Below are 20005 nucleotides of genomic sequence, written 5' to 3' on the forward strand. Positions count from 1 at the left end.
ACTGTTTATACTGTGCCTCAAAACCCTTCAAAAATCACAGTTTGTATTACACAATTTTAATAGTAAGACTTGATATCATCAAAAACGTAGCTAACTCGCATGGTTGTTGTAAATAAATGCCGTAAAATCTCACAACACCCGGGAATATTAACCTTAGTGACCGGCAGGTGGCAGAAACCCCACCAGTCACCCTAATGCAGTAAAGGGATCGAAGAAGACATGGAAATGATGCTAGTGCTACCGTGACAACTTAACAGTCATGTTTAATGTTGGCTAAATAGTTAAGAGAAATAACTACGATACTCTAACTGAGCACTGCTGTTTGTCTCCTGAACAGGTAAGTGTGGGGTTTAAAAAAAAAGGAGAATACATGGGCGCTTCCTTGTGTTAGCAACGACAGCTAATGGTTAACGTGAGGAGTGATGGGAGGTGACATCGGTGAAATATTAAATTTTAACGGAAGGGCCAACTCCCATGGTGTCTAATGTAATGCTAGTTCATCTTTCTCAGGAGTAGATTTCCTGCTACTGAACTTAAAATATAATGCAAATGTTATTATTGTGTTTAGTGTTAATTGAGCTGCCCAAGATAACGTAAAGGAGGACAAATAAAAGCAAATCGCCCACTATCTGAGCACTGTAATATTAGATAGCTAACAATAGCTAATATGGCAGTGTCATCTAGCTTAGTTTAGACGATTTCTATAATATTGTATCTATGGCCCAAGGTGATGATTAACAATCAGGGGTACTTGTACCGCATGGGGCACTGCAGCAGCTGGGGGCACATGCAAAGAGTTTAGTTAAGTTGAAAAAAAAACTGAATAAATTATGCTTTGATCAGGAAGAAAAACACATTGAGTCAGCTGTAACACAACACCACAGTTTAAATGATAAACTAAATGGTCGAAATGTCCAGCTTCATTGACTCAAGTGGTTGTAGGCCTTAAACACTTAAACATTAGTTATTTTTTAAAAAGTCATTGCTTTATGATAGTGTTGTTAAAACAGCCACTAAAAACAATTCAGATATACTCAGTGGGAACATGATTGGTGGTGTCGATGAAGGGGTGAATGAGTTAATCTGACAGGGCTCAGGGGGTACATCAGATTAAAAAAGAAGTTCCAAGGTGTGTTGTTTTTCTACCAATGTGTTAAACGCTGATGCCTTTTCTCTCTTGAACACAGGGGACGGCAGAACAATGGCAGCTGCACAGTCTGCTGTAACGTTTGCAGTGTGCATCCTCATGATAACAGAGCTGATACTTGCCAAGAAGGACTACTATGATATATTGGGAGTGCCTAAAGACGCTACTGAGCGACAGATAAAAAAGGCTTTCCACAAGCTTGCAATGAAATATCACCCAGATAAGAACAAGAGCCCAGACGCCGAAGTGAGATTCAGGGAAATTGCTGAAGGTGCAGTTGATTCTTTGTTTGTGGGATTGTTTGAATGTATAGAAAGTCACTGTTCCCTGTCATATTGGAATATTATTCTTATTTCTAATGTAGACTCACTCTATAATGTAGTTTGAGCTCGCACTTTAACATAAATTATGATTGTCATGACCTTAGTGACTGATTCGTGTCCTTTTTGCAGCCTATGAAACTTTATCAGATGAGACCAGAAGAAGAGAATATAATCAGTTCGGTGACACATCTGCATACTTCACCAGGGAAGCACAAGGCAGACATAGACAAGGTGCCAACCAACCTTACAGCTTCAACTTTGATGACATTTTCAAGGACTTTGACATCTACAGCCAGAACAGACACGCCCGTCACCGAAGACACTTTGATGAGCACACCAGGTCCCACAAGGAGACCCACAGCAGACACAAGAGACACTTTCAAGGAGGTTTTGGAGCAGGTATCTTTGATGACATGTTTGATGACGTAGAGAGAATGTTTACCTTTGACAGACACACCAAACAGACTGAAAACGGCTTTCATGGACCATCAAAACAACACTGTAGAACAGTGACGCAGCGCAGAGGAAACATGGTGACCACATACACAGACTGTACTGCTTCCTAAGATGCAATGTAAAATGACTTCTGACTCAAAATTGCCTTGGAATACAATACTGTTGTACTGATTGGGTAACGAAAAGCCACATGGTTCAAATGCTGTGAAATGTGAGCATTGAGATCTGACATTCAGGCACAAAGGCTCTCAGTTTACTTATCTTAAATCAAATTTCATATAAGCTATGTTATGTTGAAGCTGTACCCTGTGTGTGCTCATGCACTTGAACATGATTGTAGTAGCTTTTCACTTATTGTTGAAGAAAGCAGAGAGGGAGTATTTTGTCAGTATTTGAAGGACCTTCTTTGATTGTAGTATGTGTTAAGTTTACCATTTGGAAAAATAAAACAGTCATAGTGAATTTGGCACAGGAATACCCTTGTGCCAGTTCATCACTAGTTCACTTCTTTCATTCTTTTGTACAGGTTTCATTGTGGGTCTCAAAACACAGCTGAAGGTAGAGACAATAGCAGCCAGTGGAGTTTTGCTTATGGTTGTCAAACGGGGGGCAACGTCAACACAAAGACCTCCACATGTCTGCTTGTTAACGGGCGTTAGTACTACATCTTGTTGAAATATTCATGTGCTCTGCACTGCCAGTCACATTTTTTTGAACATCATATATTTAAGCAATTGTGGTTAAATCGCCATCAGTGCGATTGTAAAGCAACTGTAAATATCCCTAAAGTAGAAAATATAAAAAAGAAACAGGTAAAAGTGAATAGAGAAATGTTTGTCTGAAGCATATAATGTTCTGTTTTTCTAGACTCTTTTTGGTATTTTGTTTACCTCAAAGTGATAGAGGACGCTGGGATTGATCCATCTTAAGTTAAAAAAAAATCACAACCATTTCTGAATTCTGAATTTACCAAGACTTTCTAGTTTTAAATGTAAATTTATAATTAAAATACTTGAAATTTAGCCAAAAACTCTCAAATATAGGTATTTAAAAAAATTTGACTGGCATGTCAGACAAACCCCAATAATGTTTCATTTGTAAACTAACTTGCTGAGGACCAGTTGAACTGAACTGTACACTAACTACAGTACATACTAGAGGTTTCATGATTACTAGTTTAACTTGCTGTTGCAAGGTTTTGCTGAAGGAATTACACATACACACAAGCAACAATGTTCAGCACATTATCGGTGTTGACAGATTGATGAAACACACAGCACATACTATTTTCTGTTACCTCACACCTTTTCAACTAGTTACAGTGACATCCTTTTATACTGTAGTGTGCAATATTTATTTCCTTTACTGATTGTGTTGTAAATATTCAATAGCACTTTCAATTTTGTATCATAAAAATGTGTTTTGACAAATAAAAAGAGACCTAGAGACCAAACTGAGCTTCCTTCTGTTTGTGGTGGAAGAAGTACTAAGACTGCAATTAAATAAAACAATATTTCCCTCTGAAATGCAGTGAAGTAGAAGTACTGAGAGGCAGAAAATGTAGTTACTTAATGTACTTAGTTACTTTACACCAGTGCTTCCGTTTACTTATTTACTATGATGTGTAAGAGTAGAAATGTTGAGTTCATTCACATTATGGATATGAGAACCAAAATCTGGCACATTCAGTCTTTAATTACCCTTTCGTAGCATATATTGTCATATATCATATATAAATATATTGTTATTATTTTGCATGGAGATGCTGAAGTTACTTGTAAGTCAAACTAATAGACTACAGTTTAAATAGAGGTTTTTCAAAGATCTTTCTCAAGATGATGCCTAACTCAGTTTTATGTGATAACAGTTTCCATTTTTCTATCTGGCATTTTTATATTCCATATTCGTCACTTAGTTATCTAAGAAACGAATAAATCAATCAATAGATAATTAGTGTAGAAGCTAACCCTTTATAAAATAACAGGTTATACTCGTCACCATAAATGTACGCGTCCAATCATGAGTGTCACATAAATATTTTGGTTCTCGCCTTAGTTACTGTTGCGTAGAGGAAAAATGATAATCTCTCGTTTCATTGGTCCAATACGAATGTGATGTCAGTTATAGGAAATGTAGTTCACTTAAAGTGAAACCCGGAAGAAAGGACAGCTGAGCGGGACTCTACCGAACTCAAACTCCCATGATTCAACTCGGAGCAACTGTGTGCGCAGTTGTTAGCAGATCCACAGAGACGCCAATAGCTTTAGCTGCGGGACATTGAATGACTTTGTAACCGTGTGCGCGGCGGGGTGAAGAAAGTTTGCGTGTTTGACAGGTTGGGATCAGTTTTGGAGCTCATGGAGGCCCTCATACCTGTCATAAACAAACTGCAGGATGTATTTAACACGGTCGGCGCAGACATAATCCAGCTGCCGCAGATAGTTGTTGTGGGAACTCAGGTGAGAAACGTCACTTTGGTTAAAGGCTAGCAAGTTGGTTAGCCTGCGCCAACTTACTGCTGCGGCTCCTTCTAATCTTAAACTCAGCTGTTCTTTCACTTTCATGCAAGTATGAAAGACAAGCCTGTTTAGACTGATTGAACGTAAGCTTTTCCTTTCTACGAAAATATGATTTAACTTAGCAACTGGGTTAGCATTAGCTAAATGTGATCTGATTTATACAGTAAACGGTTCGTCCAACTGACAACTGACAGTTTTAGAACAACCAGTTGTCCTCATAACTAGCTTTTAAACCACTATCCTACAAATAAATGCAAATTCTTTAGCTTGATTTGATTCATACTGAAGCATCAACACATTCCTCTCATATCAATACAACTAAGCTTCAGTCCTTATGGAGATTTTTGTTTTGAAAATATTCTCCATTCACAGAAACACTAATCTTCACTTGGTGGCCAGTTCATTAGGTACACCCAGCAATAACTAGTGTAGTTTAATACAACTGAGCAGCCCTGCAAGAAGTCCCAGCTTCATACAGCAGACACTGTTCAGTTTTAGAGAGGTTTTAATATATTATCAGTCACTAATATAGCAGTTTCATCCTGTCCATCTAACCACTTTGTGTCCACCTCAGAGGCTAATTGGTTTTAAGTGGCAGGTTTTGTCTAACACGTTTACTTTCACTTGTCAGCTAATGGGATGTGACTGTCTCAGAGCTTTTGGCAGATGTCTGAGGGTGTTACGGTGAGACAAGGGAAGTCCGATGATCTTTTTAATGCCCGATTTGTTATGTTTGTCCTTGCCAGTGCTCCACAAAGGCCCAGATCTGGAAAGGCCTTCAGTTAAAGACAGGTGTAACTGAGATCTGATGCCAAGTATTAATAACTGGTTAGCCCCGTCAGGTCCATAAATAGGCCTACCTATAGCCAAAACATCATTAGGTCCACTGCTGTAGAGGAAGTAACTGATTACATTTTTAGCCCTCATCTCCTACTGAAATCAGTCCAAGTCTGACTGAGGTATTTCAGTTCACCAGATCTCATTAGGGGTTACTCCTAGTGGCACCCAGCGCTTGTGTGAATGAGTACTGCACACAAGCTGACGCAGCCACAAGGTTTGTATTCAAGCAGTGAATCATATTCAGCTCTGCCAACTTTGCACTCTGCACCCTGAGCAGGAACATTTTGGGGGCTTAGAACTAAATTAGACTCTGGTTCCTCTGGTCAAAGTGCAGTTAAGGTTCCTGAAATGAAAAGTAACATCAAATACAGTCAACCTCAGTGCAGTGTGTTTTATCTGTATCAGCACGATGGGAGGGGTGATTTCTCTGTTCAGTGAGTCATTCGTCATTCAGCCTCCCTACTTATGGTTTTGTTTATGATGTTGTTGTCTACAGAGCAGTGGGAAGAGCTCTGTCTTAGAGAGCCTGGTTGGCAGGGACATCCTGCCACGTGGCACTGGCATCGTCACACGCCGTCCCCTCATCCTACAGCTAGTGCACATCGACCCAGAGGACCGCAGAAAAACCAGTGAAGAGAACGGTAACATCACTGTCACTTCTGCTGCTCATATATCTGTGGAATTATTATATATTAATCTTCTCCTGCAAATTAAACCATTTGATATTCGGTATTTATACGTATGTACACAATATACTGTAGATACGTCATAGTTCGACTGGTACTGGATTTTTGAAGGAGATATTGATTTTGATGTTTGGGAGTTGAAAAATCTTATAACGATATACTGGTCAGTAGTAATTTTTGCAAGTAATATCTGCAAAAGCGTAAATTGGCCTGGCTAATTTCTGGCAATCTCTGGTTTTGTGCTTTTGATGAAACTCTATCAGAAAATGCAGCATCAACCAGACTAACTGGTGTACATCCTCAACACATTTTGTCCAGAGAATACATCAAGATGTTGCTGTTAGGGCATGATTCAGAAAGGCAGCTGTAAAGAGTGATTTAAATTCAGAAATCTGACGTCTGTAGTGTGCTTCACCTTCACTGGCCAAGAGCACAACTATCTATAAATACCAACCAATATAAACAGAAACTTTCTGTGGAGTGAGACTTCTCTGATACAGTGCTATAAGACATTTTTATTCAATTATGAAATGTTTTTAATTAGGAAAGAAACAGCAGTTTAACTCAGCACCAGCACTGACACCATCCACCTCACTGTGAGAAGAGCAGGGGATAAAAATGTGCCAAGATCCTGCCTTGTTTCAGTGCTGTCCTCTGGCATTGGCCTCAGAGTGACTCTGCATTGCTACAGAGTGTGGTGCAGGAACTGCAGATAGCCAGGCTAACCCTTTTGTCTCCTGTCATCTCTCTTTAACCACAGAATCCAAGAAAAATGGACGCCTTAACAGAGGTCCCCTTTTCCTTGTTCTTTGCGTTATTGTGTATATTACATAACCTGCCCATTCTGCCCCATTCTGCCCGATCCTGCCGTGTGTTTGTGTAGCTTCTTTGAAGCTGCCAAACTACATGGCTTCACTTTATTTGGCTCGAGCTCTGTCCTATATTTAGGCTGGTCTCTGTCAGTTGAAGTTAGACAAAGAAAATTAGCACATTCCTATTGAAAATGTTGTGTTTAGTTGTACATGTTAAAAGTCATTAGTTCACTGATTTTAACTTCCTCTAAGCACACCTGTGATGTCCTCAAATACTGGCTTCCTCTAAGATGACTAACAGACTCCACCCTTGTGATGTTGTTTCCTTTTTTTGTCGCAATATTGATTATTGCAGCAAAGTGCTTAGTTTGGTATGCACATGCTTCTGTTTTGCTTTAGGCTTTTATTTGCTTCCATGACCGTGAAAACAACGGTTGTTCTTGTTCTATTGCACTTTTTTTGTCTATTTGATTTTTTTTCCTAAACCCAGCTGTGGATCTTTGCTCTGAAGAGTTTTTCCATCCCATCTTTGCCAACAGAGAAATCCTCCCATGAGACATTTAACACAGCAAAAGTAATAATAGTAACACTGATCTTAAGGCCACATCTGTCGCATCAGTAGCTGAAACTTCTGTCCTCTACTTTGTATTTCTGCAGGCATCGACGGAGAGGAATGGGGCAAATTCCTACACACCAAAAACAAGGTAGGGTTTCCACCCTCCACTCCTCACTTTTTTCCAGAAAACAATACTCCCAATGGAGTTCCCACCACTGCTGTATATAGAAGCATCTGAATATTTAATGACCTGGTCATTGTCATGAAAGTAGCCTTGTTGTGCTTTCTGCATCCATTCACTGGCATCTAAAGTTTGAATTACAGGAGTTTGTGGTTTTGTGGTATGTTTTTAACAATATCATCTATAATCTGTAATGAGATCATGCACACACCCTCTCAGTAGCTAAAAATATTCATATACAGTAGCTGTGGGGTAAATGCCCTCTAGGGCTGAATTGCGCCCCTTGAACTAAATGAACGTAGTTAATGTTTGAACAGAGAACCCTTATATTGTCATCATACCTTCATGACACCAAAATTTGTCTCTTTAATAATAATAGTAGGCGTTTCAAGTTTTTTGTCACTATGTTTTGTTTTTGTTGTCCGAATATCAAAAGCTACTACTTGCATTGAGTAACGTACTGAAGTCTCTTTGTTATATTGCTCTGTCAGATCTACGCAGACTTCGAGGAGATCAGGCATGAAGTTGAAGCAGAAACTGAAAGAATTTCTGGCAATAACAAGGTATGCTAATTACCATTAAGAACCATTAAGAGGAAACAACAGTTGGTAAACGAGGAGAAACTGGTTGGCCTTTAAATGTCAGCATCAACATGAAATTGCAAGTCAACCTCTCAAGCAGCATCAGCCTCGAAGAGTAACCAAAGAATTACTTTTTTTTTTACTAGGGGATCAGTGATGAACCAATTCACCTGAAAATCTTCTCGCCACACGTTGTGAACCTCACACTGGTGGACCTTCCTGGCATTACAAAGGTGAGAGAGGTTTCCCTTTTGCTCCCACATGTCCAAACCTGTGTCATCTATGAGGTCAAAATGGTCCGGCAAGTCGATTTCAAGGTCAGTGCTTGCTTTTGTTAAAACAGTTACCAGTGGGGGACCAGCCCAAAGACATAGAGGTCCAGATCAGAGAATTGATCTTCAAGTACATCTCCAACCCCAACTCCATCATCCTGGCTGTGACTGCTGCCAATACGGACATGGCCACCTCAGAGGCCCTTAAAGTGGCCCGCGAGGCCGACCCTGATGGTAAATGGTCTTCTTGTTTCTTCCCTCTCCACTGCTCATACCTCTATTTTTTTACTTTTAATATCTTACAGTCATTTGGCCATGTTCCTGCCTCAGCGGTGTTATTTTGTAGCCAGATCTTAATGTCTTTGTCTTCAGGCAGGAGGACGCTAGCAGTGGTCACCAAACTGGATCTGATGGATGCTGGTACAGATGCCATGGATGTACTGATGGGCAGAGTCATTCCTGTCAAACTGGGCATTATTGGAGTAGTTAACAGGTAACAGTGCACATCTGTGACACATTAATTAGTTAATTAATTAGCAAGCAAGTTGTTGTTGTTTTTTATACTGGATGCCCTTCGTGACGCAACCGGGACTGGGAGGGAGTCGAACCCGGGTTTCCCAGGCCGATGGCATGCGCAATTATCCACTGCGCTACCGGCCGGTAATTAGCAAGCAAGGAAGGAATAAACAAACATTATTGTCCATCATGCTGAGGGTGGGAATGGCTGCTTGTAAGCCTCGCTCTTTATATTTAATTCATATTTCTCATTTGGTTGCATTGGGTCCATTTTCTAGTTATATTTGATATTTCCTGCAATATGAATTCATTCCAAAAATTCTAATTTCTGTACCGGATGACCATGTTGAAAAATGTAATACTTCTCACCATCTCCTCTAATGTTGCCTTTATCTTGAGTTTGTGTCAGTGATGCTAGATTATCGTCACATGGTCATACAAGGGGACCCTAAAATCCACATTCAGTACAAACTCACCTCCATGAGTGTTGTTTTCTTTGTGCATTTTCTTAGGAGTCAGTTGGATATCAATCAAAAGAAGCTGGTTGCAGATGCCATCCGTGATGAATATGCCTTCCTACAAAAGAAGTACCCCTCCCTTGCAAACAGAAATGGAACCAAATATCTGGCCAGAACATTGAACAGGTATGGAGTTAGAATTTATGTAATACTTGGATTTTTAAATATTACATTTTTTTTACATTTCAACAAATAAAATGTTTGAGTGGCTTATTGACTTTGTACATTTGAGGTTTACGCCCTTTCTGAACACGTGTGGAACAAATGACTGTGACCCCTGAATCTTCCATGTCATATTGTCTCCCTTTTTGTTTTCCATCAAAGTGTAAACTGTTTTACTTCGTCTTATCATAGGTTACTCATGCACCACATCAGAGACTGTCTTCCTGAACTTAAGACACGGATCAATGTGCTGGCAGCGCAGTATCAGTCTTTACTCAACAGTTATGGTGAACCTGTCGAAGACAAGAGCGCCACGTTGCTGCAGCTCATCACCAAGTTCGCTGCAGAGTACTGCCACACCATAGAGGGCACAGCCAAGTACATTGAGACAGCTGAACTGTGAGTTACGCAACTCACCGCACTGCCTGTACCCTCACATACCACTAAGGGGTGCCACTGGGCTCCACTTAAATTGTACAATAGTGTGTTAAATGTAGTTTGCTTTCCTCTCTTTTTTTCCAGATGCGGTGGAGCAAGAATCTGTTATATATTTCATGAAACATTTGGTCGCACGTTGGAGTCAGTTGATCCTCTGGGTGGTCTGACAACCATCGATGTGCTCACAGCAATCAGAAATGCAACGGTGTGTCTCTGCTACCTCTCAAAGTTTTATCTTTTGTTTGAAAAGACTTTTTTTTTTGAAGACTTACAGTTTAATTGTCTTTGACAGGGCCCAAGGCCTGCTTTATTTGTGCCTGAGGTCTCCTTTGAGTTGCTGGTGAAGCGGCAGGTGAAGCGTCTGGAGGAGCCCAGCCTGCGCTGCGTGGAGCTGGTTCACGAGGAGATGCAGAGGATTATCCAGCACTGCAGCAACTACAGCACACAGGTGAGAGACACATTAGAGCCCCGCACAGGATGTTTTTTATTAAAATTCCACTGGATTTCTGACCATCGCTGCCTGTACCCGCAGTTTGTTACAGACCACCAGCTCTCATGATATTTTGTTGGGAGCGTGGTCCTCTAATCTGCAGCTGTCAGAAATCATTTAATGGAAATTACATTCTACTCCTCTGCATTTAAACCAAAGACACTCCAGTAATAGTCTTTGCTTCAACAAAACACTTTTGTGATTGATTTGTTTATCATATGACTAAATGATAGTCATGTTTGGTTATTATAAGCTTCCATGGCAACGCCACTGAATGCACTCAGTCAGTTTCTCTCGTTCACAGTCTTGTAAGAGGACTAATGTCTGATCTGTTCACGTGGTGTTTATTCATAATAAACCAGCAGTGATTTCAAAACGGTGTGATCATTGACTCACACATAAAGGACCTAATTTCTGCAGGTTTCACCTGTTGAAAATCCAACATGTCATTTTTTCAACCTCCCACTCTTGCCCACAGCAAAGTTCAGACTGCCTGTTCCTGTGAGATTTGAGTTTGGTCCTAATCCCAAAGCAGCCCTTTAACTCACACATACGCATGCCACTAAAACTTACATCTTACAAAACCAATTCTACTGATGATTGTTGTTTGTCTCCGCAGGAGTTGCTGAGGTTTCCAAAGCTCCATGATGCCATAGTAGAAGTGGTCACCTCGTTACTCAGAAGAAGGCTCCCTGTCACCAATGAAATGGTCAGGACCTGCTCACACGAAGGACTACTAAGCACTTTTTAAGGATGTTTATTCACGCCCCAGCCTGATTAACCAGTTTTCTGTATTTCTTTACAGGTTCACAACCTGGTTGCCATTGAGCTGGCTTATATCAACACCAAGCACCCCGACTTTGCTGATGCCTGTGGCCTCATGAACAATAACATAGAAGTAAGAGATAAGAATACTACTTGAATGACTGTTGATTTTACACTTTACAATGAGATCCTGTGATCAATTGCTAGAATTTCAGGCTAATCATTTTAACTGGTTGTTATGTACTTTCTGAGCATTGATCATATTGATCATAGCACGGAAGAGTCAAAAGTTTGAGAAACAAAACAACTAATGAAACTGTTGTTTGTCAAACATTTCATTTTATAGGAGCAGAGACGCAACAGAATGAGAGACCTCCCTAATGCTGTTCCCAGAGACAAGGTACAGTCAGCAGCTTTGAGACTCACTGCTCTTTTCTTGTATCAGTCTTTAACAACTTTTCTAGTGCTTTTGCACATATGACGTCTGACCGCTTTCACTTCAAAATTCATTTACATGAAATCTAACACCGTTATTCTCCACATTATGTAAAGCTCACCACATTTCCACCTGTAGCTCCTGCGGCTTTTCTGTCCACTCTTTTCTTCCTGACCTTGTCTTTCTCTAGTCCTTTAAAGGCCCAGGTGGGCAGTCTCTCTCCCCCAATGAGCCTCCTGCCCTCGAGGGCGAGTTCACCAAGGTGTGTCTCACTCACTGTGTCACTGCCTGCGCACATCTGCCCTCTGCCCACTCATAAGCCCTCACTGTATTTCTGCCCCTGCTGCAGCAGGTGTTTGTGCCTTCACTGCCCCACAAATGCAATGGGCTGAAGGGGCAGTTTTTACCTCTGACTGAAGTGACCATTGACTTCCACTCTGTATTGTAATTCTAACCTTTTTTTTCTGCATGCCAGTCACTATGAAGGAGGAAACACAACAACTCCAGACTCAATTGGCATGTGCTGTTATATTTAATGATGAGAAAATTAAATATACTGTATACTAAACCATGTGTAAAACACATGGGAATGACATTCAGTATTCTATCAAATCCTGTAAATCCAATATAACCATAAATTGGTGCACAGTGATTTGTTCAACATTGTCCATGATGGCCTCATACAACCAGAAATATTATGAGTTGTCACCTTTGTTGAACCTCTGTCACAAGTTTAGTAATTTGTCTCTCTTTTATGTTCCCCAACCCTAAACCTTGGTGGCGTAACTTGTGCTTGTCACCAGATCTGTTGCCTGTTCTGGATCAACTTCTTTGGCATGAAGTCAAAGAAGGCCTGTGGCATGATGTATGAATGCATTTTGAAAATTAATACAGATTTTTTTTTTCCTAACCTTTTTTAAATTCCAATGTTCTTTTTGTAATGTTTTATTAACCTTGTTGATATAACCTCTTTTCCTGACTTTAATGTGTACTTTTCCAGTCCCTGTAAGTCCCTGAGCATTCATCGTTGAGCACGGTATCAGACACATCCTCACTCCCTGTCTCTCTGCTCCCTGTAGGCAGCAGCCGGTGGCTCTCAGAGCGCCTCTGTCAGCGAGCAGACGGACAGCGGGACGGGGAACTGGAGGGGCATGTTGAAAAGAGGAGAGGATAGTGCAGCTGGAGACAGGGCCGCTCCACAGAACCCCGTCTTTGCGAGCCCACAGAAGGGTCACGCTGTCAACCTGCTAGATGTGGTGAGCACTCTGCGTTTCTAGACATGACGAATAGGTTTGAGAGATCATCCCTGACCTGTTATGTTTGGCAGGTCATTTTTCAACAGCTGCAAAACATCATTCAACTCATTTGGTTGGTTTGGTTTGACTAAAAAGTTGCTGGGGTTCCTGTCACGTTCTCTAGTGGGCAATAACCTCCAAATTATACAAACAGCCTTCTCACCTTCACTGTAAACATACTGTGAGTGCTGTTACACTGGATAGTTTTGTTCTTGCTCTAGTCTTGCTACCATTGTTTGTATGTGCTTTTTCCAGTTAGCATCTTAGGTCATTAAGATGTTCATAAACAAGCCCTTATGATCCCTTTTCATTGGCAGCCTGTTCCAGTATCCAGGAAGTTGTCTGCTCGGGAGCAGAGGGACTGTGAGGTTATCGAGAGACTCATTAAGTCATACTTTCTAATTGTTCGGAAAAACATCCAGGACAGGTATGCATACTCTGCACATTTTCTTTACGCATCATTCTGTTTTGTTTTTTTTTCTCCTTTGAGATTTTGATTCTTATGTGCATTACTGTCCTCTTCTTCCCTCTAACCCTCTGTCCTCCTCCTCTGTTGTTTTTGTTGTTCTTTGTCCCCAGTGTACCGAAGGCAGTGATGCACTTCCTGGTGAACCATGTGAAGGACTGCCTGCAGAGTGAGCTGGTGGGCCAGTTATACAAGACGGCCCTGCTGGAGGACCTGCTGATAGAGTCCGAGGACATGGCTCAGAGACGTAACGAGGCTGCTGACATGCTCAAGGTAACAGATTCAGCAAGTGTCAGGATGGATTGTGAAAACAAGATCCAGTTTCAGTGAAACATTTCGGTTACCTGCCATCAGACGTTTTGGTCACGAACCTTCTTCAGGCTTTAAATGACATTTACTTAAAATAATTAAATACATTTCAAGTATATTGAAGAAGTAAATCCAGATAAAGGTCACCTTCTTATTGTTTTATTGTTTAAGTGGAGACGTGCTGTGTCTGAAATCACTTTTCATTTACAGGGGATTTACTCATAGTACAAAACATTTACGCTTTGCCTTCGTTTCTAATAAAACAAATATTGTGCAGTCAGTGTTTAAGTATTAGTAATGTAGGATTGTACAATGTACTCCAATGTGTACCAGAAAGGGTGTAAAAGAGTTAAAATGTAGTTGTTGATATTACAGTGTCCACCATTTTTCATATCCAGGCGTTGCAGAAAGCCAGCCAGGTGATAGCAGAGATCAGAGAAACCCACCTGTGGTGAGGGCGGTCTCTCTTCAGCAGGCTCTCCTCATCCCTCATGGACCCTCATCCTCATCATCATGCCCTGGAAACCCCCTGCTGAGTCTCCATCAGGCACCTCAGACTGCCGAGACGAACAACTTGGAAATGCACTGGTGTGGATATGTGTATATCGAAACATAGTTTTAATGTACAGTAAGGACTTGGATTTGATGAAGGGCAGCGCATATCAGACCCTCGCCATCGGCATCACACATGCTCCCGCCCTAGATAATTATATTTTTCTTATGTAATTGAAGCAATATATAGATAATGTGCATCACCACTATGTGGAGCCTTGCTGAGGAATGTCTGCTCTTAATGTAGATTGGAATTAAAGTTAAAATGACACACCCATGCTGCAACATGTAGATGCTCTGTTTATATGTCAGTTCTTTTATTAGATGTTGATAAGATAATGCAACAATCTGCTAATTATTACAAAGAAATGCACTTAGGTATTTTTATTGGGAAAATATCCCACCATTTTTACACATTCTTCTGTTTCCTGTTAATATCAGTATTGCTTTTATGTAGACGTCAGACCCACTTTTGTCTTTTTGTTTACATGTCCTTATTCAAGAAGATATCCTACTGATCTCTGTAGGTCTCAATACATTCAGAGAGCTGCCGTTGAATGATTCTGGCTGCTTGAGTTTTTTGTATCAGTGTGTTATGTCACGTATGTCGGACTGAATAATACAGAGACAACATAGTTAGCAGAGAGGCAGCAGAGTGGATGTGATGACTTATTTATTGTTTCGATTTCATGATAACAGACACGCAATCCAACACAACAGAACAGTGGGTACACACACAATAGACGCGAAGGCCGATCGCTGGTGTAGTGGTCTGACTCGTCCCTGTCTGGCCGCTCCTTTACCTCAGCCGACCGCCCATCTTGCCTTTGCCGCGACCCTTGGCGCTGTGAGGTTGCAGCAGACAGTGGGTTTAGCACAAGCGGAGGCCATTTTGATGGTGACACTCCACAAGTCAGGCAACAAAGCAGTGAACAGGGTGTATTTTGGTTTGTGCGGTATTGATAGTAAAAACAGAAACCCCACGCCAAACCTCAGGACATATTTTAATCCCTCAAGACAATTCATACAGAAATGATCAAATCTGCAATGTTTCCACGTGAAGATCTTTACTGCAAACATTAGTGGCCTCTTTTGGGATAATGATGATACACAGCATGATTTTACAGATATATCTGCATTATTCTCCCTGTCTCAGATTTGGAGTCACTTCTTTTTTTTTAACATAAAATGAATTAAGGTTAAAACCAAATTATAAGCATACGGTACAGGGGTTGTGTTACTAATTACACTGCAGTAAAAGTATTGAAAGTGTCCTGTTCAAGTCCAGATATTTATCGACTTACCAGAAGCATCATGAATAGAAAGTAATCAGGACATTTGAACAGAGAGGATATTCATAATACAGTGCCAATGGTTGAGATGAGTGGAGAATGACCGGCTTCATAGGTGGTTGTAGCTACTCTACAGTGTTTGTGAATGTACTCAAGTGATACTACTCTCTGATGTCTGATCCTTCCACGTCTATACTGATGGGAAAGTATTTAGTGTAAACTGGCATAATGGAACAAGGCATCCGTTTAGTGCAGTGAAGATTCATACAAGATGGTGAACAAACAGAGACAAGCCCAGCATCTAGTGTTACTGATAGCTAAGAGTAAATCCACCCAGGGGTTTGTGTACTTACCTCTGGTGGTCCTGGACTCGGGCAAGAAGCTGGTTAATCTGCAAGGACACAGAAACCTTGGTAAGATTTTTAAAGAACACAGATATAGTACCTGACATGTCCAGCAGAGGCTGCTGGAAACTGGAAAACCCTCTTTGTTTCCAACATGTCAACATTGACGTTATTTACCTTTGAGCTGTCGATACCACCTTAAATCATTGCTTTTAAATTTCAGTTTAAATTAAAATATTGAATTCCAGTTGCGTGGTGGACAACTTACATCATACTTCTGTCTTTTGAGCTTCTCACTGAGATCAAACTTCTCAGCCTCCAGCCCCATCAGCCACTGCCACAGCTCGTTCGCCTTCTCCCTAAACACAGACAACCAGAGGTCACAGCGCAGTCTTTAAGGATGAGTTCATACAGTCGTGAAGCCCTGCGCAGCTCTGTCTTACTTCAGTTTGTCCTCATTCAGGTGATCAACGTTGAGAGGCTTCCTGCGTTCAGCCAGGATCTTCTTCTTCTTCTCCCTCTCAGTTTGTTTCTTGCCTCCTCTTCTGTTGTCACTCTGTTGGTCAAATAAAGAAGATGACATTATCCGGCACCTACAGGTACAAGCAGGTACAAACATTCATGGTCTCCAGAGGATTCTGGATCCTATTGACTTTGGAGGTCACCTGATTTCTCTTAAAGCGGCGCAGTGAGGTAGACCTCTGTGGCTCAGTGCAGGAATATTTTTATAGTTGAATATAACAAAATGAAAAACTAAAACTAGATATGGAAAAACATTTTACTTAACTCAAATAAAAATAAAAACTACTCTTTAGGAAAAAAAGAAAAGGAAAAACTAAAAATAATAACTAATGAAAATATACAAAACTATAAAAACTCTGGTTCAGAGTGCAGCTATTATATGGAACTATCCCATGGACTTTGGCAGATATTCAATATCCACTGGAGTTCAGTTGTAGTCACTTTGACACCATTAACTAACACTAAATTTTGTACAGATGATGCATTGCAATAGCTTATGTGATCCCCTGACTTTTCCTCTAGCAGCACCATGAGGTTCATATTTTTGGTTTATGCTGAAATATAAATAACAACTCATGGATGGATTACCATCAAATTTAAACACATATTCAAGGTCCCCAGAGGATGACCTCTAAAAACACATGGCTTACACTGAAGCTGATGTGGGACTTTCAAAGAAGATATTACTGCAAAGTTTGACCCTGTTTTCCTTTTTTAAATCAACACTTTTAGTTAAGTCTGAGTTGAAGAGAGGTTAGTTTGTAGTGTGCATTCTAGTTTCAATGTTTACAGACAGAGAGGCCTGTTTGGTGACCCTGTATAACAAAGAGCATCAATAGAAAGAGACATTTTGGTACTTTTAGTAGTAGCATTGTAGCATTTCTGCTGAAATACAACAAGACATAAGAAACTGAATGACCTTTTGTCCAGCACTGTACTGCTGGGTCATGTTTGAGAGGGCCTTCTTCTTCTTGGCGTCCTCATCATGCTTCTTACGGTGCTCCTCCTGCTCCTTCCGCTCTCTTTCCTCCTGTATGCAGCACAGGTCGATCAGTCAGAGGAGACACTGACGCACTCATGTTGTCTGCTATGATCTACCGTAGCATGAGGATATGATTTATGTTCACTGAGGCTGTACCGTAATCCTGGCCTGCCTCTCCTTCTCTCTCTCTGCCCGGATCCTTTGCTGATCTGCTCTCTCAGCACGACGTTTCTCCTGTTAAAAAGACACACACACACAGACACATTCATGTTGATTTTCAGCAAACAGAAACACTGCACTTCGTCTGTTGTTGACACGCTCACAATTCTGTTAACAAGGGCGATGAGCTCCTCCTCCTCCTTCTTCCTCTGGATGAAGTGAGCCTCGATCAGAGACTGCAGCTCAGACAGATCCTTCTCCTGACGCTTCCTGTGGATGTCCTGCCACCAGAAAAACCAGTCGTGGTCAGAAATGATTAGTTCATCAGCTGTTTGCTAAATCTGATCTAAATGAATACCAAGAAGGAGGCATATAACAAGTCTAACTTACGTCAAAATCCACTTTTTCCCCATCAGGGATCTTTGGGGCAGTGATATTTGTCATAAACCTGTCAAGTAAACGGATTATTATTAGAAAATAAAATTTGCCATCAGTGTTATTTCTAACTGCTTAACTGATCTGGATGGAGACCTCAGACACTTACTTGGGCTTGGGCTTTGACTCATCTAGTACAAGGCCAAGAAAATAAAAGCCATTATGAATAAATTGATAAGCGAGTAGGAAAATGTGTTTTTTTAAAAGAAAAAGTTAAAAATATCAAAGCACAGTTTTCTCACCTGTGGCCTCCTCTTGTGCTGATGGTCAGGAATATAAATGATTAGTAAAAAGTCTGTAAACTAAAGAAGATGTATAAAGACATGATGTAACTCTCTTACCTTCTTCCTCCCTTCAGAAGACCAGGTATTGACAAAAAGAATTAAAAAAAAGTAATTGAACAAAAGGTTAATGAATAAATACTTTGGAAAAGAAATGGTATGAATATTGAATAATAATTTGTTTCTGCCACAATATGATAATACAAAAGTATATAAATTAGTACATACTGAACTTCCTCTTCCATGACTTCTTCTGTGTCGGACATTTTGATATGGATGAGCTCTGCAAAATGGATCCCTATTAGCCTATTTTTAGTCAGGTAAATATATCCGATCATTAAACAATATAGCACTGGATGAGGTGGCAGCCTTTCAAACAGTTCACAATGAGCGTCAGTGGTGCCCCAAATATCTCCAGTCACTGCGGTAGTAGCGGAAAAAAGTATTCTGGTCTTTTACTGGACCATAGTAGCAATATTATAGTATAGCAAGTAAAAGCCCTGAAGTCAAAACAGTTCATTTTGTATTATCAAAAGTATTGCATTCAAAAATTAAAGTAAAGGTCTCCTGAGGGTGAAATTAATGTTGCAATCGGTAAAAAGTATTTCAGGCTTGGATTCAAGGGGGTGCTGCTGTAGGACATTTTTAGACGTTGTTTTTAATGTCTTCATGTGAACTCTTAATCTGAAGGGGACTGCTGGTGGATACTACAGCTGGAAGGTTGTTTAAGTGAAATAAAAGTATAATATTTCCCGCTGAAATGTAATGAAGTAGAGTACAGAAGTACAGTATTCATATAAATGTATTCTGAACCCTGTAGAATATTTAATCTACAGCATGTTGTGTCACACCAGGGTACATTTAGTGTTTAATGTCTGAAAAGTCACTACAGCTGTCAGTTAATTCTGGTGAAATAAGAAGGAAACTTTCCACTAAAATGTGATGAAGCACTATGAAGTAGCTCAAACTGGAAATAGTCGGTGAAGTACAACCTCAAACTTGAACTTCTTCGTGTCAGAGCTGAATATCTATGCATTAACAGCAGTACCTTTGTATGAGCTGTTATGGGTGCAATTCAGTCGGATTTAACGTAGTGAGAACAATGAAAAAAACGTTGTTGTTGTTGTGAGAAAAGACTGACACAGGGATGTGAAGTGATCTCAGCAGACAGTGAACATACTCAAAAGATTCTTTTAATTAGTTATCTCCAACTATGGAATCAGGAAATATTTGTTAGAGAGCAATTCATTTCAAGATTAAAGACATTAAAGACAAGCAAGTAGCGGCAGTATACTGACATAGGAGAGTCCTTACCTGTGACCCAGACAGAGGGAGCTCAGAGACGACGACTTCAGCTCCTTAAGGTTCACAAGCAGGTTGAACATCAAGGATACATAGTCCAGCCCTTCTTACTCATGTGACTGCAGCACCCTATGGCTGGTCTGTCTATTGTTAGACAGCTGGAGCTCTGTCTCAGAAGCCAACACACACACACACACACACACACACACACACACTCACAAACATGCTCACACACTCTGCAGGTACACTCCTGACCTGGTACAATGTCACATATCCATCCAAGCTTTCACCAGCCACTCAGGTTTCAACACTCCATAATTTCACATGTAGTTAGTAAGGACATGAAGTAACGTTTCTCCCCAATCGCT

At 40.6% G+C, this 20005-nt stretch overlaps 3 protein-coding genes across 4 annotated transcripts; 2 read left to right on the forward strand and 1 right to left on the reverse strand.

The window, feature by feature from the left end:
- The first annotated feature begins 226 nt into the window (after positions 1-226).
- dnajb9a (DnaJ heat shock protein family (Hsp40) member B9a) lies at positions 227-3359 on the forward strand. The gene is made up of 3 exons (XM_070830958.1): positions 227-337; positions 1188-1418; positions 1600-3359. Exons 2-3 carry the CDS (start codon positions 1202-1204, stop codon positions 2034-2036), a joined length of 654 nt encoding a protein of 217 aa, XP_070687059.1. The 5' UTR covers positions 227-337; positions 1188-1201; the 3' UTR covers positions 2037-3359.
- An 844-nt stretch (positions 3360-4203) lies between these two features.
- On the forward strand, positions 4204-14878 carry dnm1l (dynamin 1-like). Of its 2 annotated transcripts, XM_070830905.1 has the most exons (19): positions 4204-4385; positions 5782-5926; positions 7441-7487; positions 8012-8083; positions 8248-8334; positions 8445-8607; positions 8746-8866; positions 9402-9533; positions 9762-9968; positions 10092-10212; positions 10300-10455; positions 11117-11206; positions 11303-11395; positions 11609-11662; positions 11889-11960; positions 12778-12954; positions 13311-13420; positions 13573-13732; positions 14167-14878. In XM_070830905.1, the coding sequence occupies exons 1-19, from the start codon at positions 4284-4286 to the stop codon at positions 14221-14223; spliced, it is 2166 nt and encodes a 721-aa protein (XP_070687006.1). In that variant the 5' UTR covers positions 4204-4283; the 3' UTR covers positions 14224-14878. The 2 variants fall into 2 exon arrangements, with proteins under 2 accessions (XP_070687006.1, XP_070687007.1); XM_070830906.1 differs by lacking the exon at positions 11889-11960.
- A 110-nt stretch (positions 14879-14988) lies between these two features.
- Positions 14989-19696, reverse strand: tnnt2d (troponin T2d, cardiac). Its single transcript, XM_070830911.1, has 13 exons — positions 19650-19696; positions 18564-18618; positions 18396-18406; positions 18297-18314; positions 18164-18185; positions 18010-18067; positions 17784-17900; positions 17617-17694; positions 17398-17508; positions 16400-16512; positions 16225-16315; positions 15966-16003; positions 14989-15165 (listed from the first exon to the last, which is right to left on the reverse strand). The coding sequence occupies exons 2-13, from the start codon at positions 18599-18601 to the stop codon at positions 15120-15122; spliced, it is 741 nt and encodes a 246-aa protein (XP_070687012.1). The 5' UTR covers positions 18602-18618; positions 19650-19696; the 3' UTR covers positions 14989-15119.
- Positions 19697-20005: the final 309 nt, after the last annotated feature.

The sequence above is a fragment of the Pempheris klunzingeri genome, chromosome 5 (assembly GCF_042242105.1).
Source record: "Pempheris klunzingeri isolate RE-2024b chromosome 5, fPemKlu1.hap1, whole genome shotgun sequence".
Lineage (NCBI taxonomy): Eukaryota > Metazoa > Chordata > Actinopteri > Acropomatiformes > Pempheridae > Pempheris > Pempheris klunzingeri.